The sequence below is a fragment of the Psammomys obesus genome, unplaced genomic scaffold (genome assembly GCF_907164565.1).
Source record: "Psammomys obesus unplaced genomic scaffold, mPsaObe1.curated_primary_1811, whole genome shotgun sequence".
Lineage (NCBI taxonomy): Eukaryota > Metazoa > Chordata > Mammalia > Rodentia > Muridae > Psammomys > Psammomys obesus.
The window spans coordinates 13,484,976-13,505,182 of record NW_026590699.1 but is presented as its reverse complement, the minus strand read 5'-3'; the positions used below and the strand labels follow the sequence as shown (position 1 = coordinate 13,505,182).

Here is a 20,207-nt window from a genome sequence, read left to right as displayed (position 1 = left end):
GATAATAATGGTGTTTTTAACACTCTTTAATACAAGAGGTAGAGTAAACTGACCCTTACCTAGGACCAGAAGGCTGCCGTTGTTTTAATCTCCAATATCACAGAAAACAAGGAATAGTCCAAGTCAGTGATCTTAGCATCTGGGAGGTAGAGGCTGAGAATATCAGAAGCTTAAGGACATTAATGACTACACTGTTTTAAACCAGCCTGAGGTATAAAAGAACTTTTTTTCTTTTATCTTTTTTTATTATTATCATTTATTACAATTTAAAAGAAGCTTCTTAAATAGGGTTAGGTTGGGGAAGGGAGAAAGAGGAAAAGAATGATTAGAATACAATAAGGTACTTTCTTGTTAATCATTTATATTAAATACTGGCTCTGAATGCATTTGTTTCATATCTGTAACCTATTAATTCTATTTTGATGACAATACATTTCAATATAAAAATGTATCACCCTCAAACTAGGTATGGTGCCATGTGTTTTTAATACCAGCACTCAGGAGACAGAGGCAGGCAGATCAATGTGAGTCTGAGGCCAGCATGCTTTACACACTAAGTTTTTGAAAAGTGACTGGTATGTAGAGACCCTATCTCAAAAAAGCTAAAGAGCACTGTGTACATGACACCTACTGCATGCTTATTCTCACATCTTCCAACTCCGTTCTCTTCCACTTTCAATACCAAAGTGTATTTAAAGAATGAAAAAAAAAAGTACTAGCAAGATTAACATGACAGAGGTCTCAGGTAAGAAAATATGATTTTCTAGATAAGAAATCTCCAATTAGTTTACTTTCATTTTTTGGAAAGAGTGCTGGGTATTGAACCTTGGGCATTGGGCCTTGGGCATGTTAGACAAATGTTCTACTACTAAGCTACATCTATAACCATACTTTATGTTTTTGTGCATTTCTTATAAGCTTTGTAAGTAATACATATAAATAGAAGTAAATCCATATTTCATACAAGATCAATCAAGTACACTTTATATAATATATAACCGTGAAACAAACTACATAAACAGCATGATTCTTAGGACATATTCAAAATACAATATTTTGTGAGCTCGTGATATCATTGTAGCTAGTAAAGAAATGTGCCAAAACTCCCTTTGCCATTCCACTTAAACTGGTTTCCCATAATTTCAATAAACATTTCCTGTGACATTATGTTGTCATTAGCTTGTATGATCCCAAGTTCACTCAATCTTTTCTTCATCCGGCCTTTTTGCATGGAAATAGCAAGTAGTTCATTTATAATTTCACAGTTTCCCTTAGCTTGTTCAGAAAAATCAGCTGTAGTATAAAGCTCCATTTTGCTAGCCACACAGTGCAGCATTTCTTCCAGATCTAATCCTTCAGTGGCATCAGCCTCTCTAGTCTTTTGAACTGTACTGTCTAAGGAAAGAAATTATAATAAAGTTAAATATATAGTCTAACCAACAAGGAGATAGAACACAGTCTGTTAGACTCAAGCACTTTCTGCCAAGAGTTTATAACTGGATATTACAAATTCTTTACTATAAGACTCTCAATGAGTAGCTACTTGAATCTTCTTGCAAAGTTTCATAAGACTAATAGGGTCACCAATGTTAAACTTTGTTTACCTTCTTCATCCTAAAATTTCAGTCACTGGACAGACATTTTCATGGATATTTACTATCTGCTAAGCTACATGAGCTAGGATACAAATAATAATATAATAGTCCTACTTTTCTTAAATTAACTCCCAATCTATAGGCTAATTGATTGGCCTCATGATTCCCATCCTGAAGAGTATACTCTCATGATTGTTAAATATCAACAAGATTTTGCATTATAATCTAGCAATGTGACTAAGGCTTTATCAAAAAGTTTGTTCTAGCTGGTTGTTGAAGAGGAACTCAGATTGAAAGCATGATAAATTTGCTTGAATCTGTGTATCTTAATCAGCAGGGCTACAGAATGATTCCAGCCAAGAGAGACCTTAGTCCTAAAATCTATACCATGGAAGTAGATTCTTCCACCAGAGCTTTCAAGGTAAGATTCTATTCAACATACATCTCAATATTACCCTGCGATGTCCTGAGGGAAATGGCTCCTGCAGGACAACAAGGCCTACTCTTTAAACTGCCCCTAAATATCCACAGCCATGCCAATACTTTAGACTTCTTTGTGTCTGATATTTAAAAGTAATTAACAATGGCTTGAAGTTCACAAATTTGCATTGTGTGCTCACCTTCTCTGCCAGGAAAGGTGGTGACAGGGAGGTACTTTTAATAATGAAAAGTAAAGGCAAACTCCAGTAAACCTTCAGAAGCAGCATTCAACCTGGAAAATTCATTTCCTGCTTCCATCATTCACAAATATCTATAGAAGTCACTTTGTTTTATACTTACAAGAAGCCAAAAATAAGGACCTTACACTGAAATGAATGAATAGTTGAACAAGTCAAATTTGAAAGTTTCTTTTATGCTTCTATAATGGCTTCATCAAGCTTCTCTATGACCAAGCATATTCAATGATTTTTTTTTTTGAAAAGTGATCTCTGACTCTCTGTAATTAAGTATGACCTTGAACTTCAATTCTCCTGCTTCTAACTCCAAGTGTTGAAACTGAACAGTTTTGTGGATGTTAGGCAAGCATGCTACCAGCTGAAATATTTCCCCAGACTTCCAGCAATATTTTTGAGTGAGAAAAACTAAAGTCTTCATGAGAATTTAGTGCTGAAATACGATAAATTAGGTCTACTTTTCTATTCAATTAATAAATGCATTTACATAAATTTAATTAAATTATTAAACATAGCATACCACCAGCTTCATCTTGGACATTTTCCTGTAGATCACAGAAAATCGTAGGCTTCACCAAAACAACACCGTAACCTTCATTATTATGTATGATGTTATTTATCATAGATATTTTGGGAATATCATAATGCTCATCAAGGAAATCCTGTGACATTGAAAACAAATGTCTTAAGGACTTATTATTAAACATGTTTCATAAACTCTCTACCTTCAAAAATTCTCCATGCTATTTCTAAAGTAAAAGTAGGAAATCCATGCTTATTAGTAAGTTGTAGAAGTGAGGTCAGAGTTGTGTGTTGTTGTCATTTCTGTAGAGCTAAAGATAACAAACAATTATCTAAAGACTTTTAATCACTATTAGTGTTATTAAAATTTATATACTATTTATACTTTACAGAATAACAGAGCACAAAACGAGAATAAAATAAATATAACTTTTTGGGTGAAATTATAACCTTTGAAAAAAAATGTTTCAGCTGATACCTACCTTAATGAGGATTCCTTCCTTGCAGTGATGAATCCCATTGTCAGTCAGGGTACACTTACTTCCAGGATATATTTCTATACCAGCACCCTATAAAATATGAGATAATAGTTACAAAAAGTCAAGACCTGGGACTGGAGAGATAGCTAAGCAGTTAAGACCACTGGACCCAGGGTTCAATTCCTAGTAACTTAGTACCTAGTTCACAATCATCTTTAAGCCCAGCTCCAGGGGATCCGACATCCTGTTCTGGCCTCCCTCCATGAACACAAGTAATGGATAAACGTACCAGCAGGAAAAACACTCACATACAAACAAATATTTTAAAAAGACAAGATTATAAAGGTTTATTACTATCACTTCTTAGTTTTTCAGATGGAATAAATGTAAAACATACTGTTTTAAAGATAACTTTTATTACGTCTTTCTTCTTTTACATTTATTTATTTTGGGGGACATGTGTGAGCACACAAACATGAGTGTATACATGTGCCATGATGTGCCTGTGGAATTCAGAAGACAATTTGTAGGAGCAGATTCTCTCCTTCCATCATTTTGGTTCCCAGGGACCAAACTCAGGTTTTCAGGTTTAGCAGCAAGCATCTAACCCATGGAGCCATTTTGCTTGTCTTTATTAGGCAGTTATAATCAATACTGCCATCAAGCAATACTCCAATGATGAACAACTACTGATAACTAATTACTTTCAAAAATCACATTCATGGAACTGAAGAAATGGTTTGTTTACTAAAGTGCCTACAACACAAGCCTGGAATGTTTGGATTCCAAACACAACAGTGTGAACCTGTACCTCCAGTCCGGGGAGAACAGAGACAGGAGGATCACCTGATTTCATTGTTCAGTCAGACTAACTGAGCTCCATATTGAGTGAGAAACTCTACCTCCAAAAATAATGTAAAAGTGATTGAGAAAGACACTGTCAAACTCTGCCTATACTTTTTCGGATTGACACAGGCAACATTAGATAATCATTTTTATTCTCAGTGTCTTATTTATAAAATGCTATAGAGGTCTATGTTTAATGACTACCCAAACTTTAGATAACTAGGAGATATTAGTGTCTGATTCTCCTCGAAGAAAGAATAGATTTACATCTTGGTATCGTATGTGACTGACTGACTTCAAACTTAATAAAGAACTACTTCTTTCCAGAGACGAAGCAATACCTTGGCACCATATACATCTGAGTTCTTCATAAAAAGTTCTGCTGATGTGCGTACTGTAACTCCTGTCGTTTCACATTGCAGTACACAGTTTTCTAGCGTGGTCTTGCCATGATGAATGACTGTAACAAAAAATATTCAGCTATTTCAAGTGATATATTAATATCAGAAACAGTTTACAGCTAACATTAGATGTCCTGATAACTCTTTATAAACACGTCTCTTGACCCAAAAGACATCATACTTTTGATGAACTTTGCAGCCAAGTTAATATGTGGAGAGACCATTTAAAACTATGCACTTAACCTATCCTGTTGTGTATGTAGCTGTTTATGTTTAATCTGCTGCCTTGGTCACTGTTTTATTGCCGTGAAGATACATCACAACTCTTAAAAGAAAAAAGGATTTAATGGGCACACGGGTGTGGGTGTGGGGGATGATAACAGTGTTAGAAGGTTAGAATCATAGTGGGGAGGAGCATGGTGTCAGATAGGGAAGCATGGGGCTGGAGAAGTAGCTGAGACTTATACATCCTGATCAATAGGCAGCATGCAGAGAGTGAGACTCAGCCTAGTGTAGGATTTTGAAACCTCAAATTCCATCTCTAGTACCATACCTTCTCCAACAAGACCACACCAAATCCTTCCCAAAAGTCCAACTGGGAAACAAGCATTCAAATATATGATCCAATGGGTACCATCCTCATTCAAACCACTGTACTAACCTTTAAGAGAACAGTGTAACCAACTTGTTTTAAACTCCATGTAATCAGCTTTTGCCAGGAGCCAAAGCTACCTACAGAAGCCAAAGTCAAAGCTATCTAGTAGAGACAAAGGTATCTATGGAAGCCAAAGTCAATTAGTGAGCCAAAGCTATCTATTGGAGACAAAGGTATTTACTGAAGCCAAAGCCAAGTAGAGAGCAAAGGTCATTTAGTGGAGACCTAAAGCTATGTAGTGAAAGAGTTATCTAAGACCCTAAATCATGGGTGGTAGATTGTGAGGACATACGTTTGTTAGAGCATCCGTAAGATATCTTAAGAGAACATCCTTATGGTATCTTGCAGGTACAATAGTTAACCCATGAAAGCACTCTTCCTGTCTCCTGCAGCAGTAGATTAACCTTTCCCCTTTCCTGCCTTCTCTCCCTATATAAGTTGGGTAAAAATTTCTAATAAACGGAAGCTTTGATCAGATGAACAGACTTGGCTTCATTCCTGTGTCTCTTGTTCCTCCCCTCCCCCATTCCTTCCAATCTTCCCCTTAGGAACCCCGTTGAAGCCCCACAGGTCGGGGCAAGCTTTTACAACCTAAGCAAATGAATAGCTTTAATCTTAAGTCATATACTATTTCATGTCTATGAACATATAATGCATGCATTTATGAGTGTGTTATGGTAACAACTTGCTGAAAGCAGCCAACAGGTTGACAGCAACTTTAAAACAAAAGCCATCATAAATTTTGAAAGCAACATGTGGGTAAAAACATGCCAAGCTATGGACAGTAATAAAAACATAATTAAGCACATATGTGTCATGATATTAAGAAAACCAGTAAGCAAAAGGTGTAAGGATGGAATGATTTTTATTAAATAAAGATTTTCATATAAAGGATACAATACCTGGATGTTCCCATAAGGAAAAAATAGAAAGTTGATTAAAGTAAAAAAGAACGTAAAGGGCTAGAGAGATGGCTCAGACGTATTGCGCACTGGCTGCTCTCCCAGAGGTCCTGAATTCAATTCCCAGTAACCACATGGTGGCTCACAACCATCTAAAATGAGATCTGGTGCCCTATTCTGGCATGTAGGTGTACATGCAGACAGAATACTGTAAACATAATAATTTTTTAAAAGAAAGAAAGTAAAGATACCTGATATTTCCAAAACGGAATGGAAAGGTAGAAAATTTGTACAAACTTGTGAGGGTTTAGACCACAATTAGACAATAGGATATTTTTCAGGGGTACTATTTAAATTTTGTCACAAACAAAAATTAACATGTTACAATTGTTACATGTTACAAACTCAAAAAATATAAAGCACCTACTTTATATAAAATATAACGTACCTATTTTGAGCTATTTTCTAAGAACTAAAGACAATATTATTAATAATATGTGACTGGCTCAGTGGGTAAGGCACTTGCCAATGTTAGCACCTAAGTTTAAATGTCCAGAGCTCAGGTACAGCCAAGTATATAGTAGTGCACAGATGCAGTCCCAGTGACCCTATAGTGAGATGAGAGGTGGATACACAGGAGAAACCTCAAAGGACCCAGGCCAGCTACCTTGGTATGAACTGCAGTTAACAACAAAGAAACCCTTCCTCTAACAAGGTGGAAAATGATGACTGACACCCAAGATTGTTTTCTGACTTGCCTCTCCCTAAGAACGGTAGGTAGGTAACCACATTCACACATAAAAAAAAATAAATAAATAAAAAATAAAAAAAAATAAAAAAAAAAAGAAAATGCCTTAAACTAAGAAATGGAAGAGTATATATTCATTACAAAAAAGATTCATAATACTCATATTATTATTGATATACATATATCAATGAACGGTTTTTCTGGGTATCTTGGAAAAAGAAAGGGACCTTGAAAACTGGTGGACATGTATTCTATAAAACAAATAGTAGAGTGATGTCTTGGTCTTTTTGGTGTGTCTGTAACAAAAGACCTGATATATGATTCTAGTATCTGTAAAATCAGAACAGCATGGTATCTGATAAGATCTCCCCTGCTATGTTACAATGTGGACAAGGCATAAGAAAAGGAATTGCATGTAGAAGGAGCACATGTACTAGCAACGAAGCAAGAATACAGACGTATCATGTTCACTCTTAGAAGAACCTATGCCCCCAAAACTAATCTGTTCCTACAAGACCTATATTAATCCATTCTTGAGGATAGAACCTCTGTAAACTAATTGCCTACTACTAGGTCCCACCTCTAAAGGGTTCCACCAGTTTAACACTGTTATACTACTGTTAGGTATAGTGAAATATATCTATAAACCTAAGGCTCATGAGGTTGAGGCAGGATTGACATTTGCCATCAGTTCCAGGATGGCCAGGTTCAGAGTGAAACCCTGTCTCAAAACCAACCAAACAAACAAACAACAAACCACTAACAGAAAAGAAAAATTGTAAGTTTTCAAGAATAAACTAAGTTATTTTTCATTTTGAGGCTTCCTAAGTCCTCATGCTATACACATGTTATTAATCAGCCTTCCATATATTCAAGTTCATTAATTTTTATCTTCCATAAAAATCAACTTTTCACACAAAGTTCAAAATAAAATATACACTGAACACCCATATACTTACTTAAGATTCCTTCTATAGAATCACGCTGAATAAATTTTATGCTTGAAATTTTAATATCCATACCCATGCAATCCAAAAAAGTATCGCCTTTGCCCCTCTTTTCTATGACAATATCATCTGGTAGACCATATCCTAAGGAAGAGAGTAAAAACACTTAGGAAAAATTAAGAGAAATGCCTACATACAAAAAGATTAAGATGATCTAAATGTCTAACAACAGTTGAATAGACAAAGGAATTCTAAACAGCCATAAGAAAGGAAGATATGAAACTTGCAGGAAAATGGACAGAAATGAAAAATATTACACTGAGTACAGTAACCTAGGCCCAGAAAAGGAGACCTCATATTTTCTTTTTGGTATACATAACTTCAAAATTTAGATTCCTTAAATTTTATTTATTTGTTTTTTTGGAAACAGGTTTTCTCTGTTTGCTTATTTATTTATTTATTTATGTTGTTTTGTTTTGTTTTTTGTTTTAGTTTTGGAAACACGGTTTCTTTGTGCAGCTTTGGCTGTCCTGGACCTGCTTTAAACTCACAACAATCCTCCTACTTCTGTATCCTTGAGCGCTAGGATTAAAGGTGTGTGCCACCACACTCAGCTTAATTTTTTTTTTAAATTCAAGTTTAATTCCCTATAGAGAAAAGAAAGAGTCCATGGACAGAGGAAACACCAAGGGAGGAGGTAGTAAAACACAGGGACATGAAAGTGGGACTAGGCATTAAAGGGTTTGGGCAGGGATACAGCAGTACAGGGAAGATAGGAAAACAAAACTAAGGAAGCATATAAAAGTTATATAAAAACTTATTACTTTATAAAGTAAAATAATAATAATAACTTAAAGAAATAAAAAAAAAGCTTTTAATCTGATAGGCTAGGATCAGATGGAAGGGGAGGAGGACTTCCCCTATCAGTGGACTGGAGGAAGGGCATGGGAGGGGACAAGGGAGGGAGGGTGGGTGGGATTGAGAGGGGACAAGGGAGGGAGGGTGGGTGGGATTGAGAGGGGACAAGAGAGGGGGCTACAGCTGGGATACAAAGTGAATAAACTGTTAAAAAAGAAAGAAAAAAAAAAAAGCTTTTAAACAAGAGCCTGATACCACACGTGAGTTATTGCCCCATGACTTGTGGATCAGAAACTTCTCAAAAGAACATAGGCTATTATCATTGTTCTTAGTCACCCACCAGAACTTGAGGGCAACATACTTTTGTTATAGAAAACAGAAAAAGAGATGGAACTATGCAAGAAACTCACTCTCTGCTGGCTAAGGTTCACAGTAACAGGAGGTACTATCCAGGCTCCTAAGGGAAAAATCTTATCAACAGTCTCACCCAACTATAGATTATGCATGTGATAACATACACCTGCCAGACAGGGTATGCTCACTGATACAAGATAACATGACTATTTTGGAAATAACTAACTGCTTTGTGAGTGGTTTGGGGCCTGCTCCTCAGGAGAATTTACACATGGCTGAAGAGCTCATGGAACCAAGGGAAGCACATATTACCCGTCTCCAAAAACGAACATGTAGTCAAACTGCCTTCTAAACATGTTTTTACCCTTAGCAGAGGTAGCCACATATCTGGTCAAAGTGCTGAGAATAAGTGACTACTAACTGAGGTCTTTATCAACCACCATCCAAGGCTCAGGAAACATCACAAAAGTCAGGGCAAAAAAGGATTTAAGGATCAGAAGATTGTAAAGAATATCACAAAATGCTGCCATCCAAATATGACATGACCATTACAACTACAAATAAACAACATTTATAGATACCTATACAAGACTGAGCCTCCCAGTTTTCCATCATGGATAGAAGAGGTGTCCATGAGACCTCATTCTTTGCTGAGGAACTAATGACTGTTAGTGATGGCTGGAGAGGAGGGGGTGGGTATCATGAGGGTCCTATGTAGAAAGAAGCAGTTCGAGTGAAAAAGGAACATGATAGAAGGTAATGAGAGAGGGTAAATAAAATCATAATACATAGCATATGAAACTATTAAACCAGAAGGAAAATAAATAAGCAACTTTTTTAGTTTTTAAAAAAGTACTAATAGCCAGGTGTGGTGGTACATGCCTTTAATCCCAGCACACAGAGGGGCAGAGGCAGGTGGATTGCTGTGAGCCTGGTCTACAAAGTGAGTCCAGGACAGCCAGGGAGACAAAGAAACCCTGTATTGAAAAACAGAAAACAAACAAACAAAAAGTACCAAAGCAATACTGAGTAAGAAAAAAAAGCATCACCATTTACCAAAAACAGTATAGTGCTGGTGTGTGTGCATCAGTGGAGCATAATATAAGATCCAGATATAAACCCATGAAGCTACAGCCACTTGATTTTTGACAAAGATGCTAAATATATTCATTGGAGAAAATATAAAGTGTTTTTGGAAAAAGATACACGTATGCAGAAGAATGAAACTAGATGCTTACTCCTCGTCTTACATACACACACACACACATGCACATACTCTGCAATCCTAACCAGATCAAAGATCTAAACATAAGACCTAAAACTCTGAAACTGTTAGAGGAATAAAAAGGGAAGACTTCAAGATAAGGACTTCTTGCATTCAGAAGATAAGACCAACAATCAATAAATTTGACCTCACAAAATTAAAAAGCTTCTGTACAGCAAAGGGTCCTGTTAAATCAGGGTAGAAAATATTTTCCAGCTATATATTCTACAGATGGTTAATATATAGAACATAAAAAGAATTCAAAATACTAAAAAAAAAACAAAAACCAAAACCAAAACAACAACAAAAAAACAACAAGTCAAAATGGCCATAGAGAGTATTCTCTAAGAATACTGAGTATTCACTAAGAAAATGAATGACAAAAACTGCTGGTGAAGATGTGGAGAAATTCTTATCCACTATTAGTGGAAATGTAATATGGACTATGGAAATCATTGTAGAAGTTTCTCAGAATGCTAAAAATAGAACTTACATGATCCTGCTATACTACTCCTGGACATACTCAAAGAACTCTCTAAACCTACTAAAGAGATAGCTGCTCTTCTGTATTTATTTCGGTTCCATTCATAATGAAAAAGAAAAGAATCAGACTGGATATCCATCAACTGATAATGGATAATAAAATTGTAAATATACACAATACATATATTGTGGTATATACACAATTCAGTTCTAAAAAATAGATGAAATTATAAAGTTCACAGGTAAATGGAAATAGAAAATATTAAGAGAGGTAATCCAGATTCAGAAACACAAACACCTCATTCTCTCTCTTATATGTGTATCTCAGCTTTTTAATTTTTATGTATTTGTATGAGAGGGGACGTACATATGTCATGAATTAGAAAAGAACCAATGAGAGAAAGAAAAGGCCTTAAGAGAGAAAGGTGTGAGAAATAATAGAACACATGTGATATGAAAATAGAAGCAGAATATTGGGGATGAAAGTGTTCAAACAATGATAGGGAATAAGGAGATGGTAACAAGGAGGTTGTGGCAAGGTTAAATCAAAACTAAGCATATATAAAAATGTCATAAGGAAACCTGATACTTTCTAAGATAATTAACAAATAAAATTATTTATATACACCCCAAAATATTTTTGTTTTAGAAATAGATTTCCTATCTACCAATCTTATGTGACCTATGCTTGTTACAACAGTCTTTTTTTTTGTTTAAATGTGCACCTAAAAACATCTTAGCAACATACTGATACAAACACCTTTGGTTTAACTGCTCAAACACTGGCTCAATTTCTTATATGATTTAAATATCCTTAATGTGTCAAGGCACTTCTCTTATTTACTAATTAAGAATGAAAGGATGATCTTCCATACTCACCTTCCAACTCAATGGAGTCCGCTATGGAACAGGTGCCGTGAACCACATAATGGCCAGGACAAATAATGACGGTGTCACCCTCATAGCAGGCATTTATAGCAGACAACAGATCACTATGGAACTAGAAAACAACAACATATTGTAAATATATATCCCCTAAAGCCACTCAAGTATTACTTCAAGTGTCTTCATGTCTCATTTGAAAATTAATCCTAACTTTGTCTTTATGTATTGTTTTTATAGTGCTCTTAGCCAAGTGTGTTGCTATCATTGAAGAAAAGTGCTCTTACGATTTGGATCTCACATAAAAACAACTACAGAAAGTTTCTGTAAACACTTTGTAGAACTGATGAAAATTTGGAGTGAATAAAAAGATAATCACTTTGAAAAATAACTTCTTTTACCTGAATTTCTGTTTCTTCTTTGCAAGACTCCTCACAAAACTTGTCCCTGAATAGAGACCACAGTAGACCTGTCTTCATGGTGGAGGAAACCACATGGGTGACCTTTTGGCCATTTTGACGAGTACCTTTTGCTTGGATATTAGAGTTCTTCTGATAACCAAAAACATATCTTAAAAAAAAAAAAAAAGACCTATTAGTTCTCACTGAGATAACTAGAAAGATGATATGTTAAATAATTAAGAACAACAAAAATACACATACCTCAGCAAAGGATTCTCAATTAGTTTTAGCTTTTGTTTCAGCTGTTCAATCTCTGAATACAAATTTAACCCTTCCACCATGGAGATATTTTCCTGCTCAGAATCAGAATTACAATTTGACAAACTGCTTCTGAGATTTAAAAATTTCCTGTAACTCTCTTCACATTGAGATAACAGATTGTGGTAGTCAACAATAAGTCCTGAGGGAACTCGATTTTCAAGTATATCATAATACCTGAAAGTTTAAAATTGAAATCCACTCTATCATTCCATTTTTTTCCATGAAGTGTCACATTTTTTCTATAACAACCAACCAAACAAACAAAAAATTCCCTTAGGTTCTCCCATTTGCCATTGAAATGTAAAATACCATATTAATTAATCCTTGTTAACATATGCCAGACTATAAAATCAGAACACAATTTTTCTTCAGGGAAAGAGCAAATATGATATTCACCTACAATTAAATTTCACATCTGTAAAAAATTCAATCATTGCTGTTTAAGAGCAACCAGAAAAAAACAAAAACAAAAACAGAAAATATTCAGTCTCTTAACAACATTCAGTAATCTTTTTTTTTTTTTAAAGTTTTTAATGGTTTCTTTAATATTGTGTATCTGTGTGAAGTGTGCGAAGTGGGTGAGTGGGTGAGGGGGTGAGGTCAGAAAACAATAGTTTTGTACAGTTGGCTCCCTCCTACTTTCATGAAGGTGTAGGGGATTGAACTCAGGTTTCTAGGCTTGCATTATCAGATGATAAGCGCCTTTACCCGATGAACCATCTCGCCACCCCTTATATGCAGGAATTTTAACGTACTAGCTCAGTCAAATTTTAGTGAACTGAACATGCTGAAGTAAGATACCTAAATGGCTAGGTGTCAAGGGGGAGGGCATGGAGTGAGATATACAGAAGACAGATAGTTGGGACCAGGAGGTCTTGCATAAGCTGATGATTTATTTCAAGCAAGTTTATTAAAAAGTAGAGCTTCTTATATACGTTTTGCAGAGGGGAAATGGTCAAATTCAGCAGAGAACTAAATCAGATGATGTTGGCAAAGAAAATGCAGGATTCCTTAGACATAGTTGCCTTGGGACTGATATAACCACAGCACCTCAGAGGGGAAAGCCAGGTTTCCAAGAGCCCCAGCCATACACTGGATCTTGCCAAGTCTGGGCCTGGACAAAGAACTAAAGTTCCCTGTTGTCCTCCACCCACCCATCCCCCACCCCCCTTTTATTCCTTAGGGCCTTTGAGGAAGCCTTGTGTTGGTCTTGCTCCTAAAATTCAGATTTACAGGCTTTTAACCAAGATATTCTTAAAACTCTTTTAAATTTAGTTTATAAATATAGACAGGCACGCTGGCAAAAGCCTATTATGATAATACTTGGGAGACTAAGGCAGAATAATCATAAGTTCAAAGCCAGGTTGGGCTATAGAGAGATTCTATCCCAAAACAAAACAGAATACAAGTGTACACGTACACACACACATGATGCAGGTGTCTGGTTTCTCCCACAACATTTAATAACTTGCCATATTGTACTATTTGTATGCCAGTTTCCAGCCCATGAAGCTCTCGTGTGTTTGTCTACCACATCAGTAATAAATACTTACAATCTCAATCGAGGTTCAACACATCTGACAAAATAATCATACTCATCCTCCTCTTCTTCATCCCAACTCCTCCAAATGTGTTTGTAAAAAAACCTGAAAAGAAGCTCAATATCAATAAAATTCAATAGTTGGCTGAATAGATAGATGTTGTGGCTTGAATATGAGATGTCCACCATAGGTTTATGTGGGTAAACACTTGGTTTCCAGAAGGTAACAATGTTTGGGAAAGTGAGGGAGGTGAGGAAATGTTTAGGAGATGGAGTCCTGCTAAAGGAAATACTGAGCACAAGGTTTTAACATGGCTGTATTTGTTGTTATTTCTCTACGTCCATGCTGCCTGCCTGTGTGGGGTTTGGGGATAGCATCATCCTGCTGCTATTAGCTTCCTTACTATGTTGGTCTATACTTCCTCTGGAGCATTAAGCTAAAAACAAACAAACAAACAAACAAACAAACCAAACAAACAAACCAAACAACCAACCAATCAAAAAACCCTTTTCTACTAAGTTGCTTTTGTTTGGGTATTCTGTCATAACAGGATATAAAACCTTAGTTTTATATGTCATAACAATTTTTATGTCTTAACAGCTGAAATTTCTTACCTACCAACACATCAAGTACACATTGTTTTATAAGAGATATCAAAGTTGGATATTTGCTACAGTTGACATTCATGGGTTATACAAAGTAAAACTTCAAATTATTGTAATATTGTTGTTCTGTGATCTGCTTTCTGCTTGTTTGTTTTAAGTGGGGCTAGTTTTTCTCTGTTTAGTTTTCTGAGAGAGAACAGTGTTCTGTAGCCCAAGCTAGCTTTGAACCCCTAATCTTCCTGCCTCAGAAGTGCTGGGATTGTAAGTGTGTCACCAGACCTAGCAAACTTTCATTGTATCACAACTATCTACTGACCATCAGTAACTCGACACATGACAGTGTCATTTATTTAGGTAGTAAAGAAAGAAATTAGTGTTTAAATAAAAGTTGTGCTTTAAATGTATTTTAGGTGAGATGTTGATTTGACTTCCAAATGAGTGATGTCTAATGGGCAGATCAATATGGCTTTTCTAGGACTTACTGATAAAATTTATTGCTTTTATTAAAGCAGTAAAAGAGATGATGTGGGAACTTAATATAAAGCATTAGCTCCCAACCATGGCTACACATTGGAGTCTCCTGGTATACTTGTATCTGGTATATTGTATCTCCTAGCTGGGTGTTGCATGCCTTTAATCTCAGTACTTTGGAGGCATAAACAAGTAGATCTGTGAGTTTGAGGCCAGCTTGATCTACACACTGGGTTCCAGGTCAGTTCCAGGTTACATAGTGAGTCCATATCAAACAAACAAACAACAACAAAATCCTTATTCTAAATCAATAAGTCAGTATCTTAGAGGGGAGGACAACATGCATATTTTCTTTAAAACTTCCTAGATGTTTTAAGGTATCATGGGAAAATTCAAACATATATAGCAAAAGAAAACACAAATATCACGAAAAGCAGCTTCAAAAAGGAAAAGTTTTCCATCTCCACCCAACTCAATTATCTCTTTTCTATCACATAGCATCTTAATAATAAATTATTTTTAAAAAAGATCAGGGATATTTGTCATTTATTTTTAGCATGTATCTTTAAAGCACTTCTTCAGATCCCCTACATACATACAACCTCCCAATTTCATACTCTTTCAGATTTCCTTGCAGCATGTTGGTCAAATGCCTCCCATTGTCTCTTAAATGTATTTAAACTTCATATTTAACCCAAACTATTATCTATACCAATACAGCACCAGATACTTATGATCATTCACTATGCATCTTCCCCAGAGTTTACTCTTTCAAAGCAGAAACCCAGAATGAGCCTCACATACACCACCTTCCTACATATTCAAGTTCCAGCTTCTCTACTTCTCAGTTTCTATCCTGTTCTATCAATGTCCCCATTCTAGTCTAAGCATTTATGTTTGGTTCCCCTGCCCAAACCTTTGAGCTGACCTCCCTACTGTATCTCCTGCTTTTGTTTTTACAAAAAGAAGCCTAATGAACTTTTTAAAACACAAAGCTGATCATATTTTCCAAATAATGAAAACTCTTCAGTGCTTTTCCACTGTTCTTTTATAGAACTGATTAATTGGCTGACAAAGCACTGTACCTTCTGACCAACAGAAATGTCAAGTCTGGTGTCTCCCAGGACTGTGTTCTGATCTTAATCTAACTAATATCCTGCACCTGTCCTCTTTTACTAGCTAACCTTCCAGACTCAAGTTCATATGTCACTTTTCCATATGAAAAAACAAAACAAAACAAAACACATGACAGTAATTTCAATACGTAATTCTAATTTAGCATTCATTGCCATTTCTAGTCACATATATTTATAAATCTGGGTGCTAAATCACTTTTTAAAATTTTTGTGGTCTTGTTTTATTTTTGTTTTGCTTTGAGTACTCAAAAGGCTTAGAAATAAAAATCTCAATTCCAAAAATCTCCAATCTGAGCATAGTGAGTCTAGGTGTTATGGAGGACTCAGCTTAAGCCACTAAAGGCATATAAAGTAGAAAGTACCTTTTAGACTTTGAAACACCAAAAGTATTACTGACATCACATTACCTAATCTTCCAGTTCCTAGAAGAATATACATCTAATTTTATTATTTTTAGTATCTTGTCAAATATGTTTCCTTTTAATTTTATTTGTAAAAGACAATTTGTTCGGACAAATAGGACTAACTAGTAAAGACTGTGTATATCAGTGCCTATTATATTGAAATAGAGTTGAACTTTTATTCCCCACCTTAAAGAAGCAAACACAAAACAAAGAACAAATCTATTAGCAAGTCTGACTAGAGACAAGTACTAATACATTTTTTCTTTTACTCAGCAAATCAGATTAAGATTTAAAGTCCAACTAAATATATTCATGATAAATATCCACTGTAAGCAGCTAAAAGCAAAATTTCTTTAGTAAATTTATCTAAAATAATTTTAAAAGCATACTTATTAAGAGATGGTTCATCAGTTAAGAACACTTACTGCTCTTGCAGAGTACCCTTGTTTCAGTTCCCAGCACCCACATAATAACTCACAACAACCTTATACTCTAGTTTCAGGGGATCTAATGCCTCCGTGGTCACCAGGCACACATGTGGTGCATTTATAGATGTAGGCAAAATACTAATACACATAAAATAAAAAACTTTAAAATAATGTGTATTCATTAATCTAGATATTAAAGATGCATTATCTCATTTAAAGGATAATGTCTACCACCAATCACAAAAGACACAACATGCCCTCTAAGAACCTACAAAATAGCATGAGAAAACACTTTCTCTTGTTAGACAGTCTTAAAATGATGTGGACTAATCTAACTAGTAGTATACAACTTTCCTTATTTTACCTTTCATCTATTTTTCTGTCCTATTACATTAAAAATGTACCAACCACAAGCCTTAGCATCCATGACTTTTAAGACAGTTTCTAAATCAATAAAAAAACAAATTAAAAATCCTTTATCTTTTGTCAACACTTGAAGAATTGTAGTGATAAAAATAATTCCATGTAATTTTTTTTCAGCTTTTCTATGGGTTTGAAGTGATTATAAGATGAAAATTTAAGACATTAAGTTTTTTGTTTTTATTTTTAAAAGATTTTCTAGGGCATGGATGTGTGGCTCAGTATTTACTAGCATGAGGACCTAGATTCAAACCTCATGACAGAAAAAAAAGAAAGGACCACAAAGATTTCACTTAATTAACAGTTTTGACCACATTTAATTCTATCAACATCCCTTTCTACCTGACATGCTCAATTGCAAGTGCCATCTGGTGAAATTCACGTGAGTCATCCGACACCACCCATAACTCCTGAAGAGGCAGTTGAAACTCCATGAGGTCCAAAAGCTCCTTCACGTTGGCCAAGGTAAAAGTGCTCAGTTTAGATTCATAGATACATGGCTCTGCAAGCCTCACTACTGCCTTCAAGGCTGAAAAGTCCACATCTGTAACCTGAAATTCAGAATAATGTGATTCATTTTAATACCCAGAAATCAAAATGGAAACATATAAAATAGTATTTATAACCTAGTTTTTAAAGTATGAAATGGGTCAGAGTGCCTTCTAAAGAAAGAAAAAAAAAAAAGAGGTTCTTATCCTCAGCATATAATCAAGAGGAACAATAAACAGGAGGACTTCTGGGTAAGATGACAGAAAAGCAGAAAAGCAACCGTCTCTGTGAGATACAGTGAAGAAAATGACCCAGAGTTTAAAAAAATGAGAATATTTCAAAAAGACAGAGGGGCAGCACTAGAAATTTGAAAACCAGTGATAGAAAAACTGAAAAGTACTGAGAAAAAGGTAGGTGACTCAAGTTCCTCAGCAGCAGGAGGGGAAACAGAAGCCACCTCCAAAAGTTAAGCCAGGTTGGTGCTGGTGAAAGAGAATGAGAGTCCTACTTTCAAAACAAGCCTACAGCTTCACAATCCCCAAAACTGTTGTGAGTTTTGATGAGGCAGGGATTCTCCAGAATTTTACTGTTACTCTGTATGACTTGTAGGACAGAAGCCAGGCAACACGTTACTTTGAAACTAAGTTTATTTGAAACTGAGCTAAAACTGGGGCCTCAGTATGAGGAACAATTACAGTAAAGGAAGCCTGAATTTAACCTGCCACAACCCCAGATGAGAGACAGAGAGGTCTGGCTGTAGAGAGCAGAAGGGCCAGATGCTGAAAAGCAGAAAAGTGCAAGCAGCAGGAGGCTCTGATAAAATAATAATATGCACAGAGAAAATTAGTTCCACCTTTAGCTGCCAAGAGCAGAAGTCATCAAACGAGAATAATCCCAAAGTTCCACTGCCCTAAGCCTAAACTCAACAGGGCCATCAACCTCTAGAGTCACCTATCTGTCATTCACTGCTATAAGCTTCAAAACTTGGATGTTCTAGTAAGTCTACCTTACAATCACTGCTGCATCTCTCCAGCAATGTGATTACTATTTAAAAGACTTCCAATGCACAAACAGGCTAGACCTATACAAGAGATCAGCACTGCAGTTGCTTCTTATATCCTTAATGCATTTGAAGATAGAGCTGGTGGACATCAGACACTGTAAAATACAGGTTCATAATACAGCAATATAAGCTAAAGGAAAGATAAAGGTCCAAGTCCAGTGACCTACCTCTCCCATGCTGTGCATATGATATTTCTAATTTTCAAGGACCTAGAAAGAAGTTGCTCCAACATTAACATTATTATTATTTTTTGCCCCCTTTAAAGGCTTCACTGCTCCTCAGCTTTTTGTCTTTAGTACAGTATCGATTGTATTTTTATTTCATTGTATTTTAAAAAATGGTTTTATTTCTCTCCTTCAAATATTCATCTAATTCTGTCTATGAACCTTTTTTATCAGTGGATAATCTTTTTCCCCTTTCTCATTACACTTTCCATCTTTTGAATTTTGTCTATAGTTTTAGTAGTATTTATTGTTTTTTTTTTTTTTTGTTGTTGTTTTAAAAATAGTTTTCAATTTTATTCCTCTTCATATATTTAGATAATTTTGAACTCTCTCATTCCTGGGAAATTTTTTTCATTCTTTTCTCTTTTCCCTTCTTAACACTTCTCAACCTTTCTTCTTTTTATTTATTTTACTTTGCTTCTCCTCCTTTACTTTTCCCTGTCTCTCTCTTTTTTTTTTTTTTACCTCATTAATGTATTATATACACATTTATCATAAATAAAATTTAACTCCATAGCATATTCTACATGAGTTTTCACATTTTCTGGCTATGGTCATCAGTGCTGTATTAGTGGGCTTTAATCAATCTTAAGTGTATTTCTTTATCTTCTACAGTTCAGTGTTAATCTACTGTAATTGTGTTCTCCTCATTGAATGATATTGGAAATTAAAACCTAAAAAGGAAGCTGTCCATGTAAGATTTTCAAGTAAAACCAGACAAGTCATCTAAATCAACAGATGTGTAAATTTCATCACAAAACACATAAGCAACTGGAAAAAGTAAAGTAACAGGATACCCCCAAAATAACACAACTTTTCAACTGCTGAATTCAGATACTGAAATTGGTAAAATACCAAAAGAAGATTTCAAAAGTTCACTGGAATAGGCGTGTATTTATACATTTGTGATCAAGACTCAAGAAAGTTTGGCAAGGCTCAGTAGAGAAAGGTGCTTGCTGCCAAGCCTGACTTCCTGAGTTCAATCCCCTGATTCTACAAGGTAGAAGGTGAGAACTGACTTCCATAAGCTGTCCTCTGATTTTCACAACACACACACACACACACACACACACACACACACACACACACACACA

At 35.4% G+C, this 20,207-nt stretch overlaps 1 protein-coding gene across 1 annotated transcript in view; it reads right to left on the bottom strand.

Annotated features, from left to right (window-relative positions):
• Nucleotides 1-381: 381 nt before the first annotated feature.
• Nucleotides 382-20,207, bottom strand: part of Shcbp1 (SHC binding and spindle associated 1) — a 33,444-nt gene continuing 13,618 nt past the window's right edge. Inside the window, exons 4-13 of the mRNA XM_055608482.1 lie at nucleotides 17,680-17,888; nucleotides 13,886-13,978; nucleotides 12,273-12,506; nucleotides 12,012-12,180; nucleotides 11,608-11,728; nucleotides 7,782-7,913; nucleotides 4,458-4,576; nucleotides 3,274-3,360; nucleotides 2,790-2,931; nucleotides 382-1,395 (exon numbers count right to left, since the gene is read on the bottom strand). Of these exons, the coding sequence (XP_055464457.1) occupies nucleotides 1,082-1,395; nucleotides 2,790-2,931; nucleotides 3,274-3,360; nucleotides 4,458-4,576; nucleotides 7,782-7,913; nucleotides 11,608-11,728; nucleotides 12,012-12,180; nucleotides 12,273-12,506; nucleotides 13,886-13,978; nucleotides 17,680-17,888 (1,620 nt within the window). The 3' untranslated portion in view covers nucleotides 382-1,081. The remainder of the gene's footprint in view (nucleotides 1,396-2,789; nucleotides 2,932-3,273; nucleotides 3,361-4,457; nucleotides 4,577-7,781; nucleotides 7,914-11,607; nucleotides 11,729-12,011; nucleotides 12,181-12,272; nucleotides 12,507-13,885; nucleotides 13,979-17,679; nucleotides 17,889-20,207) is intronic.